The following is a 17,150-nucleotide window of genomic DNA, read 5'->3' as shown; positions in this document are numbered from 1 at the left end:
GTGGACGCTATTTTGAAATAGTGTCCGAATTGTTAGTGAGCATCGCTGTACCCTATGTAGTGCACTCAATGTATCCCAAAATGCACTGCAAAAAGTAGTGTACAAGCGAGCACCCTAACTCGGAAAATGTATCCCTTTATGGTATACCTTTAAGGGATACATTTCTTAACGTAATTTCTACTGTGCAGTTTGATATATGAAATTTTTGGAAATACCTGGCCATTTTTCCCGGCGACCGGTTTGTAATTATTATGCGACACCATGACGTCACTTTACATGCGCCATAAATGATGCCGTTGCCCGAATACTAACTTTAAATTGAGTTCGCTACGTAGTTCACTCAATCCATGTCCCACATGTAGTGAGTAGTGAATTGGGAACGAGTATATGGTTTCGGAAACAGCCCCTGTGATCACCGAACATCAACGCGGAATCATACATATTGTAAACACGACTTAAAATTTGAAAGTATTTATTTATCTTGTTTTTTTTTTATATACAGCTTATGAAGCCTGGGCTACAAACACACACCTTGGGTGCGGTCTATATACAGTACATGCGTAATGTACACACAGGGCATAAGGAGTGCAACCTCCTCCGCTCCTCAGAAACAAAGCAGCAAAAAATTTTAGGTAGCTAAGTGGCATTTCAAATGCTGCAACCAAAGTACTTCTGTACTATTTTTTTTTGCACTTTTTTTGTACTATTTTTTTACTACTTTTTTAAATGTTTTTCTGGCATTTCCCGTGGGCAGCAATGTCAGAATTTTGCTGTACAAGGAACTTGTTTCTTCTGTACATATGACAATAAACACTTTGAATATTGAATTAGGATGCAATATAACCTTAAACCCACCCGGCGTGAGTAGTGCAGTCTTAAATGAAAGACACCTCATGTCGACAGACTCAATAGGCTCGAATAGGGAATCAGCAAGGAGCTGCTAGCATCAAAGCCAAATCCCTTGAGGGAAGGCTGGGCTTAATTACAGGACTTAGCCTGTCGACTCCCTTTAAGAATCGCATGGTGAGAGGGTGAGCACTTGGCATCACTCCATTAAGTCCAACATGACAGGTGGAAATGGCTGCCAAATAAACCCTAATTGTTGAAAAGGAAAGACCCCTATCCAGAAGCTCCTGTAGGAATGTTAACATATCCATAATTGAAGACTGAAATTGGAGAATATTTCAGTCCTGCTCAAATGCCCATCATTTGTGGCCATAGAGACCTCTACTAGATGATGCCCTAGCAATTTAAATCATTGCTATCACATTATGGGGCAAACCAGTTACTAACAAATGAAACACCACCACTCTGGGCACTGACAGATGTGCCCAACCTTAGATGGAACATATTTACAACCCAAAAAAGGAAAACTGTCGTCTGGGGATTATAGTACTTTTTTGTAGATTTGCTGAAAGTCCCAGTGCCCAGATATGCATTAGTGGTTAGGTTAATCTAGAGCCCAATCGTCAAGATAGGCTGGTATGCAAATACCTTTTTGCCGAAGCCAATGCTTTGGTGAAGATGCAAGGAGCAAAAGACCGATCAGCAGATACCAAGTATCCGAAAGCTGTGCCTTCAGAGGCCCTGCCTCAGAAACTGCATATCATCTTGATCTATCGATAAATGAAAGTAAGCATCTGTGAGATCAATCATTGTTGGACCAATCTCCTGGACTTATACCACTCAGTAGCTGTCTGGGTGTCAATATCTTGAATATGTAAGTTCGGAGGAATCTGTTTAACACTCAATTATCGAGAATAGGATTAAAAGGAAGAAAATGAGTTCTCCCATTTTTTTTGGAACAACGGCTTTTGTTCACTTCTGAAGCGGGAACAGTCGTATCGCTCTTTTTTCAACAAATTGTTGTTGTTTTTTTCAATTCTGCTGCCACCTCATTCCGCAAAACTGTATATACAATTCTGTGGAAACAAGGGGGCCGAACCTTGAACTGTAACTGGTAGCCTGTGCCAATGGTCCTCTCTACCGAAGGTAAGACTGGGCCTGCGTGCCACCAATGGAGATGAACGGTCAGCTGACTGATCTGCAGTACTGTGGGTGAGGGAATGTTGCTCCCTGGCATGGCGGCGGGAAGCAGCAACATCAGTCCACCCTGATGTTCATGATTCATATTTTGGGGGGAAATAATTGAACATAATTGCACATTTGGAACATTCACACAGTGAACATAAGGCATTGTGTGAGATTGTGCGAGCCCTCATTTCAAGCCAAGTGGCGTGGGTCTTTAGGTTTGACATGACACCTGGGAATTATGTTGAGAGCTTCAGTGTGCTTCTTCCTCAGGTCAAACTTTGCCTGGATGGCATCGAGTGACTGACCAAACAAGCCACCAGCCGATACAGTTTCATCCAGATAGATACTCTGGTCTCTCTCCTAAACTTCAGACAGGATTAGTACAGGTGACTCTGTGCCACAACTATGAAAGGCATCCCTCTTGCCAGGAAGAGCACAGCACAGGGGGACACATGAAGGATGTGATCAGTAGCGACCCTAACCTTGTTAGGCAGAGGTACTTTCTGAAGGCATATTCTCCCCAAGTTCTGCTAGAGACATAGCTTGGAATATCTGAAGTATGTTGATGGAGCTCAAACCACAAGCTTTGCTTGATTGTGACCAGTAACTCAGCTTTGAGGTGGAGAACCTGCAATGCTATGATGGGAGTGCAGCAGAGCTACTGGTACCGTGATTATGGAATGGGACCAAGTACAAGGCCAAGGACACCTCTATGAGTGGAATATTAACCATACCTGTGCTCCATCCAATTCCAAACACTGTCCATAACAGGGCACCAACAAAGCCCGGGAACATAGGCATGTTATTCTTAACAGTCATCGGTTCAGTGTAGAGGGAAAATCGTGTGAATTAGGATGGATTGTGAGCCGGCGGAGATGATGGCCACTCAACTGATAGCTTTTTAGCTTCACGACGGCACACTGAGAGTAAGGATGCATTGGCTTGGATGGCCTGTGCTGCTGTCCAGTAATCGTCTTCATTACAGATGTCCAGCCCCTGTTGAGGCTGGCTATCAAATCAAATCAAATCAATCTTTATTTATATAGCGTCTTTTACAATCAAAATTGTTTCAAGGCACTTTACAGAATCCTAGGGCCTAACCCCAGACAACCAACAGTGGCAAGGAAAAACTCCCCTTTAACAGGAAGAAACCTTGATCAGGACTAGGCTCATGTAGGGGGACCCTGCTGCTGATGGCCGGCTGGGTAGAGAGAGAGGTGAGGGGGGAGGACAGGTAGAGGATAGAATGGAGAGGAGAGGAGAGGAGAGGAGAGGAGAGGGCGGGCACAGAGCACAGAAACACATACAAAAATACACTATTTGTGCAAGCCGCCGGCCGAGTGGGTCAGCGGGGCCGGAGGTCATCATGCAGCTCCGAAGGCGGTGATACCTGTAAATGAATACAGAAGGGGGGGGGGAGCAGAAAAACTACACAAGAATCAGCATAACTAGTCTACTTGATGAGGAGGAGAGGAGAGGAGAGGAGAGGAGAGGAGAGGAGACGAGACGAGAGGAGAGGAGAGGAGACCATGACCCATTGTGGTGACAGAGGCCTATCAGGTGATCATGTTTCTGGACCCCGGCAGCCTCGGCCTATAGCAACATAACTAAGATGTTAATCTAATGATTAGACGACCCCCTAAGTATGATAATTTGCCTGTCTATGATAGTAACTGGAACTACAGAATTAGTTGTTCCAGATGCCTGGCTCCCATTGAGCTAACCCATCAGCAAACTCCATGTGATCTGCCCAGCTTTCTCCGGTGAGTTCTCCAACCGGAGACTCCTTGCCGTCGGACACAGACGAAGCTAAATTCTTCGACAAAGTAAAAAAATGGATCTGACTGAGACATCGTTGCTTTAACAAGCACTTTCTCCATGAATTTAACTCGTCTCTCAAGGGTTGGACCATGGAGCGGGCGACAATGAGCACATGTAATCGGCTCTGTCAACACCCTCCTGCCATGGACAATTCCCAGGCAGACGGGGCAAGCCTCGTGGAGATCTTTTTCATGCAGGGAGAAGCCGCACTACTGAGAACAGGGCCAAACTGAACACCTCTTCCTCACATGCTTAGGTTCCGAACTCAAAGCGAGACAGAGAATCACACCAAGACACACCCAAAATAAGTGCTCTGGAAATGATATATACTTCAAAATGTTGTAATGCAAGCAAAAGATCGAGAGCCTCTTTTTCAGCAGTACTGTAATTTATTTGATATTTATTTGATGTTTCTTAAACTTCTTGGAAAAGTAGCAGATGCTTAATGTTCTGATGATCCTCCTGCAGCAGGACTGTACCTCCACCTGATGCACTGGCATCCATTTCCATTTTGAAGGGCCATGAGAAATCAGGTGCAGCAAGAGTCCACCACCATTCTCACCTTGGTGGACCACTTCTCCTACCTAAGCTCCCTTCTGTAACTTAGACCGGTGACCTGCTGCTGAGGCAAGTGTTCCATCTCCATGGGTCATAGTCTAGGTTTGAAGGCCTCAGCTCACCTTGCAGGACTGGAGAGCGTTTTTGTAGTGCCTCGGGGACCATGGTGAGCCTTTCCCCTGTGTAACATCCCCAGTCAAATGGTCAGTCAGAGCAGGCCAACCAATCCCTCGAGAGTGCCCTGCGGCCCATCTCTGGTCGTTATCCTGCCTCCTGGAGCACATTCCTCCCCTGGGTGGAGTATTCACACAATTCACTCATATCAGCCACCACAGGAATGTCTCCATTTATGGCCTAGCTTTGTTACCAACCACCCTTGTTTGAGGTCCAGGAGGATGAAGTGGCTGTTCCCTCGATGGAGGCAAATCCGCTGCCTTGTAGGGCTGTTTGGCCGCAGTTCAATTCTGCCATCCTTTGCTCATCCCGGCAGTTTCAGAGGCAAGCAAATCAATGCAAGGTCCCAGCTCCTCCGTATCGTCCAGGTCAGAAGGTGTTTTTGTCCTGAAAGTAGACTCTCAGAAGTTGGCCCCTTAGTTTGTCAAACCTTTCAAGGTGGATAAGGTCGTGAACTCTTCTGTCGTGTGCATCAAGTTGCCCTCATCCCTCAAGGTGCACCCAACTTTCCACGTGTCGATTTTGAAGCCAGTCTCCAAGTCGGACTTGGTCCCTCCATCCAAGGCCCTCCTCCACCCAGGTTGATTGATGGTGGCCTAGCCTACACCGTCCAGTGGATTCTAAACATCCGGCGACGGGGGCACAATCTCCAGTTCTTGGTGGACTGGGAGGGTTATTGTCATTGGCACATCCTCAATGATGGACTACTGAGGGACTTTTACCAAAACTAGGGGGTGCCCGTTGGGGGAGGTATTGTTGGGATTTTGTGTGTTGTTTGTTTTGTAATTTCTCCTTGTTTCCATAGAGGGGGCATGATTGACCTGTTTTCCTGGCTAATGCTGGCTGCAGTCTCAGCTGTGGCTAATCATCCCAATTAGGAATGCTTTTACGCAGTCAACGCTAGCCACTCGGTGTCAGATCATTTTTATCCCTGCTGTTGGTAACAGAGTATTTGTTAACTCCGGATTTTGGTCCGTGTTTCTTCAACTTGTATTAACTTTGTGTCTTCTCTAACGCCAAGGTCTCCACTTCCCCTCTGTTGAAGAGCACCATTCCAAGTTGGGTTCCATGCGCGATTTTCCATGGCACATTTTGGTTTCACCTGCACTCTGTAAATAGACTTTTCACCTAATTTTGTTAATAAATCTTTCACTTCAAGAGCATTTCGTCTTCTGTCTGCATTCTGGGTTCCGCCCTTGTGTTTCATTCAATCATAACAACAGTCACTGAGATTATTCCTGCTGACGGGTGAGTGAAGTGGTCACTAAACCTTATCTGTAACAAAGTCAACGTAGAAGGAGGCAAAGCTTTGAACATTTGTTAAGAAACACAACATACATTCTCAGTTATGAACATTAACAAGAGACCTGTGAAAACGAGACTATGTGACTCACACCTGCATGACATCTTTCGCATCAAAACCACTGTTTTTAAGCCATACTTGGACATACTGCCATACTGCTTGACATTCAAGATTCAAGATTCAAGATGTACTTTATTTATCCCCGTAGGGAAATTGAATTGTAGTAACAGCCTAATGTGGATTAATATAACTGTAGACTAGGTTTTGTATTTACAAAGTATAGAAACAGAATAAATAAATACAAATAAGATTAGAACGTTATAAGCATATATACAGCATATATTATAAGCATATATATAGTGTATATATATATATATATATATATATATATATATATATATATATATATATATATATATATATATATATATATATATATATATATATATGTACATAAATATAGAATAAAATAGAAATAAAATTACAACATAAACATTACACAATTATTGTTAAGTAGGTTTGGGTGAATTATAGAGCTTAATGGCCGATGGCAGGAAGGACTTCTTGTACCATTCCTTAGAGCAGCGAGGCTGCAGGAGTCTGTTGCTGAAGCTGCTTCTCAGTTAGTCCATTGTGTTATGGAGGGGATGAGAGGGATTTTCCATGATTGTCCGCAATTTCAACACCATCCTGTCCCTCACCACCTCGTCCAAGTTTGCAAGTTGACAGCCAACAACAGACCCTGCCTTTTTGATGAGTTTGTTGAGTCTGTTGGCATCCTTTGCTTTAATGCCTGCACCCCCGCACACTACAGCAAAGAAGATGTGCTAGCCATGACAGACTGATAGAACATGTGGAGCATCCTGCTGCAAACACTGAAGGACCTGAGTCTCCTGAGGAAATAGAGTCTGCTCATGGCCTTCTTGTAAACAGCATCGGTGTTTGTGGACCACTCCACTCCTGAACACCCAGGAACCTGTAAGATTGGACTATTTCCACATCTTTCCCACCAATGAAGACTGGGGAGGGTGGGGACTTGCTTTTACTGAAATCCACCGCCATCTCCTTCGCCTTGGTCACATTGAGCGCAGAAGGTTCTCCCTGCTCCACCTAACAAAACTCTCCACAAGGTCCCTGTATTCATCCTCTTGTCCATTCTCCACACATCCGACTATGACTGTGTCATCCGAGTACTTCTGGAGGTGACATGTCTCAGAGTGGTACTGGAAGTCAGCTGTGTAGGTGGTGAACAGAAAGGGGGAGAGCACAGTTCCTTGGGGAGCTCCTGTGTTCCTCATCAGGGGGTCGGACACACAACTCCGCAGTCTCCCAAATTGTGGTCGACTTGTCAGGTAGTCCTCGATCCAAGAAACAAGGGGAGCATCCATCTGCATGTTCTCCAACTTAGCCCTCAGCAGTTTTGGCTGGATGGTGTTGAAGGCAGAAGAGAAGTCAAAGAACATGACCCGCACTGTGGTGTTTAGTCTGTCCAAGGAGGAGTAAGCCCTCTGTAGCAAGTATATCACTGTGTCATCAACCCCCACCTTGGGCTGATAGGCAAACTGCAGAGGGTCTGGAAAGGGGCTCACTAGAGGTCTGAGGTGTGACAGCACCAGCCGCTCCATGACCTTCATAATGTGGGAGGTCAGTGCTATTGGCCTGTAGTCACTCGGTGCCACAGGATGGGTCTTCTTCGGCACCAGGACCAGGCAGGATGTCTTCCAAAGCACTGGGATCCTCTGAAGATGAAGGCTCTGGTTGAACAGGTGCTGCAGTATTCCACACAGCTGCCTGGAGCAGTTCTTCAGCACTTGTGGGCTGATGCCGTCCGGTCCGGCAGCCTGGTTGAGCCTCTCCAGCTCTCTCCTCACCTGGCTAGACGTAAAGGATAGTCTTGTCGGGGGGATGAGTGACATGTTGGTATCTATGTAGGGTGTCAGCAGGGGGGAGGGGGAAGAAGTTGGCAGAGGTGTTAGGGGCACTGGGAGGTGTGAAGGGGACCCATTGTTATCCAGAGGAATATTGGGACAGCTGGAGGAGGGGGAGCTAGAATCAAACCTGTTGAAAAACTGGTTCAACTCATTAGCTTGGTCCACGTTCCCATCAGCTGAGCGTATTCCTTTCTTCTGGAAGCCAGTGATCGTCCTCATCCCACTCCAAACATCCTTGGTCTGGTTCCTATCCAGTCTCTCTTCCAGCTTCTTCCTAGAGGCATCCTTGCTCTCCTTCAGACTGCGTTTCAGTTCCTTCTGTACTCTCCTGAGCTCAGCCGGGTCCCCAGCAGTGAAGGCCCTCTTCTTGTTGTTCAAAAGGGCCTTCAGGTCACTTGTCACCCATGGGTTGTTGTTTGGGTAACAGCGTACCTTCTTGGTGGGGACGGAGTTCTCAGTGCAGAACTTTATGTAGTCAGAAACACAGTCTGTCAGTCCATCCAGGTCCTCACCATGTGGTTCACAAAGAGCAGACCAGTTGGTGGTCTCCAGGGCATCCCGCAGACAGATCATATTTATCTGATAGATACCAGTTTGCTCATGTCCATGGCGTTTCCTCTTCATACAGTAGGGTTAGCCATAGGGTTCCTCAAGGTTCTGTACTTGGACCAATCCTTTTCACCTTGTACATGCTTCCCTTAGGGAACATTATTCGGCAACATGAGATAAATTTTCATTGTTATGCTGATGACACTCAGCTTTATTTATCCATGAAACCAGAGGAGACAGAGAAGTTAGTGAAGCTCCAGACCTGTCTTAAAGACATAAAGTCCTGGATGTCTTCAAATTTCCTCCTCCTTAACTCAGGAAAAACTGAGGTCATGGTGTTTGGTCCTGAACCTCTCAGGGATAGATTAGATCACATGATCACTCTAGATGGTATCTCATTAACATCTAGTCTCTCTGTGAGGAATCTAGGAGTAACTTTTGATCAAAATCTCTCCTTCAACTCACACATTAAATTAGTCTCTAGAAGTGCCTTTTTTCACCTGAGGAACATCTCAAAGATCAGGAAGCTACTGACACGGCCTGATGCTGAAAAGTTAATTCATGCTTTTGTTACTTCCAGGCTGGACTATTGTAATTCTTTATTATCAGGGTGTCCAAACAACTCTTTAAGAGGCCTCCAGTTGATCCAAATTGCTGCAGCCAGAGTTCTGACAGGTATTGACAAAAGAGATCACATAACTTCTGTAATGGCGTCTCTTCATTGGCTGCCCGTTAAATTTAGAATAATTTTTAAAACCCTTCTTCTGACCTACAAGGTCCTCAGAGGCCTAGCTCCATCCTACCTGGAGGAGCTAGTGATACTTTACCAGCCCAATAGACCACTCCACTCTCAGAATGCTGGTCTACTTGTGGTTCCCAGAGTTTCTAGGAGTAGAATGGGGGGCCGAGCATTTAGCTACCAGGCCCCCCTGCTATGGAACCAGCTCCCTGTCCAGGTACGGGAGGCTGACTCCATTGCTACTTTTAAGATCAGACTTAAAACCTACCTCTTTGAAAAAGCTTATTGTTGTGAATTTTGTAGTTCCAGTTACTATCATAGATAGAAAAATTATCATACTTAGGGGGTCGTCTAATCTTTAGGTCACATTCTAGCTATGCTGTTATAACAGCAACAGGAAACATGATCACCTGACAGGCCTCTGTCACCCCACTGGGTCATGGTTTCCTCTCTTCTCCTTTCCTCTCCTTTCCTCCTCCTCATCAAGCAGACTAGTTTTGATGATTCCTGTGTAGTTTTTCTGCTTCCCCCCCCCTCCCCTCTCTGTTTATTTACAGGTATCGTCGCCTTTCGGAGCTGCATGATGACCTCCGGCCCCGCTGACCCGTCGTATAGGGTATTTTTGTGTGTGTTTCTGTGCTCTGTGCCTCTCCTCCTCTCTCTCTCCTCTCCTCTCCTCTCTCTCCTCTCCTCTCCTCTCCTCTCAGTCCCTCCTCTTCCCTTCTCCTTCTCCTTCTCCTTCTCCTCTCCTCTCTCCTCCTCCTCTCCTTCCTCTCCTCTCCTCTCTCCTTCTCCTCTCCTCTCCTCTCCTCTCCTCTCCTCTCCTCTCCTCTCCTCTCCTCTCTTTTTACCCAGCCGGCCATCAGCAGGAGGGTCCCCCTACATGAGCCTGGTCCTGCTCAAGGTTTCTTCCTGTTAAAGGGGAGTTTTTCCTTGCCACTGTTGCTTGTCTGGAGTTAGGCCCTGGGATTCTGGAAAGCGCCTTGAAACAATTTTGATTGTATAAGACGCTATATAAATAAAGATTGATTTCATTTGAGTCCATGGCACCATCTGACCATTTCCTAACAGTCCTCACAGTGACCGATTGCTGCTGAACCACAGGTGTGTATGATGGGAAGAGCAGCACGAGATTATGGTCAGACTTGCCTAGTGGAGGGAGTGCAGTGGAGGTGTATGCATTGGTGACAATAGCATACAGTAATTTCAAAGTTTTGCTGTCTCTCGTGCTGCACTGGACATGCTGATGGAATGTAGGGAGAGTGGACTTAAGGGAGGCATGATTGAAGTCACCTGTGATGAGGATAAAGGCTCCGGGATGTTTAGTCTGCAGGTCAGCCGTGACAGAGTGAATAACGTCACAGGCCGTGTTCGCTTTACCGGTCGGAGGAATATAAACAGTGATGGCGATGACATTTGTGCAGACAAGATATTTGTTCAGTCTTCTGAGGTGAATAAAGTCTAAAATCTCAATTACTTGATTTTTTTGTGAAAACCACAGTTTTGAAATTACACTGGCCACTGTTTTGAATTTAGAAGTTTAAATTGAGCAAATAATAGTGAATACTTTGTAACAAAACATAGACATGCTTAATCTTCCTAAAAGTGTGGGTTCTTTTTTACTTTTTACTTTCATTTAATTTGTTCTTAAACTGTGAAAGGCAGAGTGAATTTGGTAAAACTTGAAGATGAAAAAAAAAAAATTTGCAATAAAAATTTCATGAAATTGAAATTAGTATTTACTGCTAATGGTTCAAAGAATGTGAGGCTGAATGGCCGGTCCCCAGATATTTCCACCTCACAAAATCTGTCCCACAAAAAGTTTATACACCCCAGCTCTTGATAAAGTAGCCCAATATCATAGCACTTCTTGTGTGAACTTCTTGTGTTAAGAACTTAAACATTTCTGGGACAAAATCAACATTACACTATTGCTGCTTTTACACTAAAAAAAATGCTGTCTTTAGAAATATTTAAACAATACTTTAAAATGAGCTGAAGCAGATTTACACAGGCTCGTGTGATACTTTACAGTTATGGGTGTGAAATAAAAACCAACTTGCACCAAAAGGTAAAGTCATAAGATTTTTGAAGTGATAAGCAACAGAACGGGAGACTGCAAATTGTGAGAGAAGTACAGACGTTTCAATCACAACCATGTCGCACATCTTCAGCACTCTTCTCTATCTGCCTCCATGTCTCGCTGGAAGAAAAATTGGGGGAAAAAAATACATATAGAATAAATAACCGCACGGAAGAGGATGAGCATATTCATATCAAATGAATTTTTATTTCATCAACACCCTCATCAGTACCTCTGATAACTTTGTTCACATATTGATGCATTCAACTTCAATCAGCTACAATGGCACAAGCCAACTTTTGGGGAGAAGACGAAAAGCCAGGGAAGTAAAGAGAACTGGAGAAGTGGGTGAAAGGGATTTGGGGGTCCTAGATTATTTCTACTGCTTTCATTACCCCCCCCCCCCCCCCCAATCCATTAATTATCCTCCTTCTGCTCATTTGCAAGTCAATAGATGGGACTGTAGGACCGGCAGCTTTGAGTCAAAGTACCCCTGTGATCTGTGGGCTCTGCAGCCCCTACATCCCTCATAGACTTGATGCAAGGCTTCCTGACAATTAGTATAAACGACATGCTCTGTATAGCCAATACATAATTCATCGATTTTTTTCCCCCTAAATAAATCATAGTGTTCTGTAGGGTTTACTTAAATAACATGATCTCTCTCTCTCCCTCTCTCTCTCTTCTAAACTCAGACAGAACAGCATATAACTTTGAATGAACTTGCCCTGTTGAATCGCATTCTCATTAACAAGGCACAATCAGACCTCTTAGGACCCACGCTCTTGTTTTGATATGCAATTTTTATTTCTCTTTGCTATTTGGACTTATTGGAACCCAATAAGTATAAAAACTAAGAATCATCTTTTTACATGAGAAAAATGTTTAGAGAAAAATGTTGTCCACATATGTGGACACTGGGTCTGAATCACCATAAAGCACAATAAAATCAATAATACAGTTTTTGTGTAATAGAATGAAAAACTCTTTACTTACATAGTTTTGAACATGTTTTGAACAAGTTATACTTTAATTACAATAATAACACATTATTAATAACACATATTTACATAATTTTGAACATTTTTTGAACAAGTTATACTGTAATTACAATAATAACACATTATTAATAACACATATTTACATAGTTTTGAACATTTTCTGAACAAGTTATACTGTAATTACAATAATAACAACACATTATTAATAACACATATTTACATAGTTTTGAACATTTTTTGAACAACAATGACAATAATAACACATTAACACATACAAACATAGCTACTTATGAAATTCTAAAAAACAGTTGCGCTCAGTTTGTACACACAGGAACACCTTGCAGGTCACGCAACGCACCCGGGTTCTCCCTGTGCAGCCTGCTGCTCTGCACCGTGCAGCATTCTTCAAATTTAGCATCTCTGGGAGATGTGCATTCGCCCTCCTGCGGACGGACACATGGGGAACTGCCAGCACTGGGTGTTTTTTACTTTCGGAAGAGTCATCATCTGACAGCCCTGGAGAGTCTGCATCCTCTTCTTGGCTGTGATGCTGGGCCAAGAAGGTCCTGGCCACGTCCATGCGGAACTCCAGGAACTGCATGATGCTCTTCCTTGGTGCACCACACGTTTTCAGATCTTTCCTATACAGTAGCCAGCTGTTGGCTAGAGCCAGATCTGTGAAGTGCATGAGCATCCTAATTGTCCATTTTTTTGTACGGCTGCTCATGCGATAATAGCTGATCATGCGGTCGATCAGGTCAACTCCACCCATTTTCATATTGTACTCCCGAACAATACATGGTCGGGAGACAGACACATATTTTTTTTGTTTTTTATCCCAGCGCTGGCAGGTATCCTCAGGCTGTGTCCCATGGACAGCTGAGATCATTAAAACGGGTTTGTTGTCAAACCACTTAACAATACACAGCTGTCCGTCTTCACTCGAAACTTCTCTGGAAGTTCCTCTTCCGGAAGTTTGCATGGCTTTGTCTGTGGGTAACTTCTGCACCGCTGCAGTGACCCGGTTCTTCATTACTGTACCGGTAAGGTACAGCTCCTTCCTCAGCATTTGCTCCGCACCTTGGATGCTGGTGAAGAGCCGGTCACAATAAACTTTTGTGCCACGATGCAGAGTTTGACACAGACGAGCCATGACTAAACTCCCCAAACCCAGACCCTCTGGTTCTTCGACCTGCTCACGCAAAGCAGCTGAACCTTGATAGAGGTCGAAGTCCAGCACAATGCCATCCGTTGTGGCACAAACAAAGTTCTTAATGCCCACAGGGTTCGGCTTCATGGGCAAATACTGCCTACATGGACAGGCTCCTGTGAAGGGAATCATTTGTTCGTCAATGGATACAGATTCAGGCCGAGCCTGAGACCTGCAGCCTTGCAAAATCCTATTGACGAAAGGTCGCACCTTCCAAAATTTGTCCCGCTTCCTGAGGTCTTCTGGCACATCATCGTCAATCAGGACTTTTAATGATTGCCTCAGCCTGAAAAATCTGTCCCGCGTGAATCTTTCTGTTATGGGACTGACGCTGATGGACCTGGACCAGTACATCCGTATTTTGGGGTACGGGAGACAGGACATCAGGATACAGGCACCAAAAAAATGGTACACCTCATCCATTGATGTTCTGAGTAGGTCCCCACTCCTACTCAGTGACATAGCGCTGGTGCAGTCAGCTATGTTTTTGATCAAATTGTGATCGATGTACTGCTCCACATAGTTCAGTGGAGTCCAGCCATTCCGTTCATGCTCCGTTTCATCCTCATTGGTGAAATCCAGGAGGTTGGGCATAAATGGAGCTGCCCTCCAGCGCATTCCACGTCCTGCACAAGAATCAAAATACAAATTGTGCTTATTGCGAAGTGACTCACACAAGCAATTCACTGAGGTGTATTAGTGCATAACATAATTGAATCTGAGTGAACATTTATATGAAATTTTATGATTTGCCTTCAAGGCATGCCAAAATAAGAACCATTATTATTATTACCTTTATAAGATTGTTCCTGCTTGGGATTAGGGCTTGGTCCTGTTGTTGGCTCTTCTGGGCCATCATTCGAGCCATCAGCCTCATGCCGAGTTCGGCAGCTACTCCTGGGAGTGCTGGATCTGGCCGCGCCAGAGCCTGAACCTGAAAATTGGCATTTTGCTAGAAACATTGAATGGTGCTGTACCTTTATGTACTCCTCTAAAACATTTACTTAGCCCTAAAGCCCTAAAATAAACAAATATCCACTAAGTCTTTGCTAACCATTATCTTCTCCACGGAGACGTTTACGTCCCCTGCTCTGTGCAGTGGGATGTGGGATGGGGTACTCATCACCACTGCTGTCATCTTCAGTGCTGCTCTGCTCCTGAGGTTGGGGTTGATAACTGGCATCAAGGATGTCGTCATCATTGTCAGATATATCTAATTCGGACGTGTCCCCATCCATCGCACTGAGCAATTCAAGTGCTCTTTGAAGAGTAAATCGCTCTGGAAATAAAATTGTTGGTTTGTGAGGAGATTTGAAGAGTGAGAGTATTTTGGCAAGTTTCATGGCAAGTACCACCAATAAGCGACGTTCTAGAGTTTGTGAGGACAAATAACTGTTCTGTTTGACTACCTTGATAACTTCAGCCCTGGAGATACGGGAGCTTGTCCCCAGGCCCCCAGGCCCTGCTTCCTCACTGGAAGTCACGTTGGTGGGATTAAAGAGGTCTTCAAAGTATTCCTTCACCAATCCACAACATCCCGAGTTAAAGTCAGCAGCACACCATCGCCACTATACACAGTATTGACAGTGCACTGCTCCCCCTTCCTCAGTCGCCGGATGGTGGTCCAGAACCTTTTCGAAGCCGTCCAGAAGTCGTTCTCCATGGCCTCATTGAACTCTTCCCATGCCCGGGTCTTTGCCTCGGCAACCGCCGTAATTGCACTCTGCTTGGCCTACTGGTACCTATCTGCTGCCTCAGGAGTCCCACAGGCCAGTAAGGCCCGATACGACTCCTTCTTCAGCCTGACGGCACATTTCAATTTATTGCATCAACAAACTGTAATCTGACCATACATTATTAAATGGTGTCAAAGAAATCAGTCTTTCTGTCTCAGTGCTTTTCTGTTTTCTTACCAGTACCCCTGTGGCATATAATGACCATGGCACCATTACCACTACTGAATCATACACATACACACGCACACGCACACACACACACATACACACACAGATACAGTATATACATACATATATATATATATATATATAAATATATATATATATATATATATATATATATATATATATACATCCATCCTCTACCGCTTATCCAGGGTTGGGTCACGGGGGCAGCAGCCTTAGCAGAGAGGCCCAGACTTCCCTCTCCCCAGATACTTCTTCCAGCTCGTCCGGGGGGGATCCCCAGGCGTTCCCAGACCAGCGTCTGGGAACAGTTATCCTATTTTTATAAAATAGGATCAAGAGAAAGTAGAGATGAATGACGGATTAATTACATATTTTTGATAAACCAAAGCTATGCACTTACTGTAAAATAAAGAATGAATTTGGGCCAGAAAATTGTGTTCATAATTTGTCTGAAAAGGGGTGTGCTCAAATTAGAGCCAGTGTACTTTACATTGAGACTTTATATTGACTTTACATACACCCTGAAATGCAGTTTGTTATAATGTCCATTCTGTCATTCTGTTTGAGTAACATTTTAAGAAAATGGTAAATCCAAAAAAATGAATTTGTGTGGTTAGCCAATGTGGAGAAGGTAAAGCATCTTTTTTCAGTTTGATATATTTGCATTATATTTAAATGTGGATTTTGTTACTGGTCTTAAATTGTATATTATGTGTCCCATGCATATAAAATGTCAGATCTTTGGCTGGTAATGTTAAAATGTCAACAGGAAGGAAATTTGGGCCATTACATTACTGAAGAACAAGACCAGATATCTTCACATAGTTTTTCAACAGCATCATCTCATCATTGCCATAATACCCCTTCCAGGGCAAAAACAACAGAAAGGAATAAGTCTGGTTTGTTTGGGTCCATTCCATCATTGATACAAGCACTGAGAGGCTGTCCATCGATATAAATGAAATTTTCACATCTTCATCATAGCAATCAAGTGCTATGATGAAGATGTCAGGTTTGATTTTAGCTTCAATCTTTTCTGCTCAGCAGAAATGTTCCACAGCAGGTTTGCAAATCTTCTCAATCTACATTTATGTCTTTTATGATAGTCTGTGTGTGGTCTAGAATTTTGGAGGTTTTGTGGACATGTCTACAGCCTGTCATATACCATGGTGAGGAAAGAGAAGGTGCAATTATTTGTAAAAGTGCACCCGTTTTCACACAGAAAGTGAAAATGGGTGCTTTCAGTGGCCTCACTTACCCAATTAGGAGAGGAATCCCCCTTCTTCAGCATTTAATACACCTATTCAGTATTCTGGATGCTGCTATCAGTTTTCCATAACTGGACTGCACAAAGCACAAATGTTCCATTTGCTGTGATTTGTTGCCCTCAGCTGAGATAAATAAGCACCACGGTATGGAGCTCCCCTGCTGTTTTATCAAGTCTGCTGAATCTTTAATGAAATAAGTGAGGGTGACAATGAAATAGGTAGAGGGGGCTTGGTGGGTAAGAGCAACAGAATTTATTTAAGTCATTTAAGTTCAATGCAATTAATGTGATGCACAGCAAAAGATGAAACAGTCAATTTTAAAGGCAACACAAATCATTGAGGACAGTGATAGTGATGTGTTTGACAGATGTGCCTGTTAGTGGAATATGACTGCTCTCCAGTATCATTCCATTTTCCATAGACCATCTATTATCACCAGGGGATATGAATAAACACACCAAGTTGTCTGAATCAGAGTTTAACTGTATATTCAGACATGCAAAATTCCACATTTCACTCCCTACATTGTTGGCCTAGTAACATCAGAAATTTAG

General features: G+C 44.0%; 1 protein-coding gene and 1 long non-coding RNA gene across 2 annotated transcripts; one reads left to right on the top strand and one right to left on the bottom strand.

The window, feature by feature from the left end:
* The first annotated feature begins 4,399 nt into the window (after positions 1-4,399).
* On the top strand, positions 4,400-6,016 carry LOC130526538 (uncharacterized). Its single transcript, XR_008950781.1, has 3 exons — positions 4,400-4,955; positions 5,393-5,527; positions 5,609-6,016. It is a non-coding gene; the product is annotated as an uncharacterized LOC130526538 (long non-coding RNA).
* Positions 6,017-12,189: 6,173 nt separating this feature from the next.
* Positions 12,190-14,787, bottom strand: LOC130526498 (piggyBac transposable element-derived protein 3-like). Its single transcript, XM_057034235.1, has 3 exons — positions 14,458-14,787; positions 14,197-14,337; positions 12,190-14,029 (listed from the first exon to the last, which is right to left on the bottom strand). The coding sequence occupies exons 1-3, from the start codon at positions 14,744-14,746 to the stop codon at positions 12,477-12,479; spliced, it is 1,983 nt and encodes a 660-aa protein (XP_056890215.1). The 5' UTR covers positions 14,747-14,787; the 3' UTR covers positions 12,190-12,476.
* Positions 14,788-17,150: the final 2,363 nt, after the last annotated feature.

This window comes from Takifugu flavidus, chromosome 5 (genome assembly GCF_003711565.1).
Source record: "Takifugu flavidus isolate HTHZ2018 chromosome 5, ASM371156v2, whole genome shotgun sequence".
NCBI classification, from domain to species: domain Eukaryota; kingdom Metazoa; phylum Chordata; class Actinopteri; order Tetraodontiformes; family Tetraodontidae; genus Takifugu; species Takifugu flavidus.
This window is presented reverse-complemented; position numbering and strand designations above follow the sequence as displayed.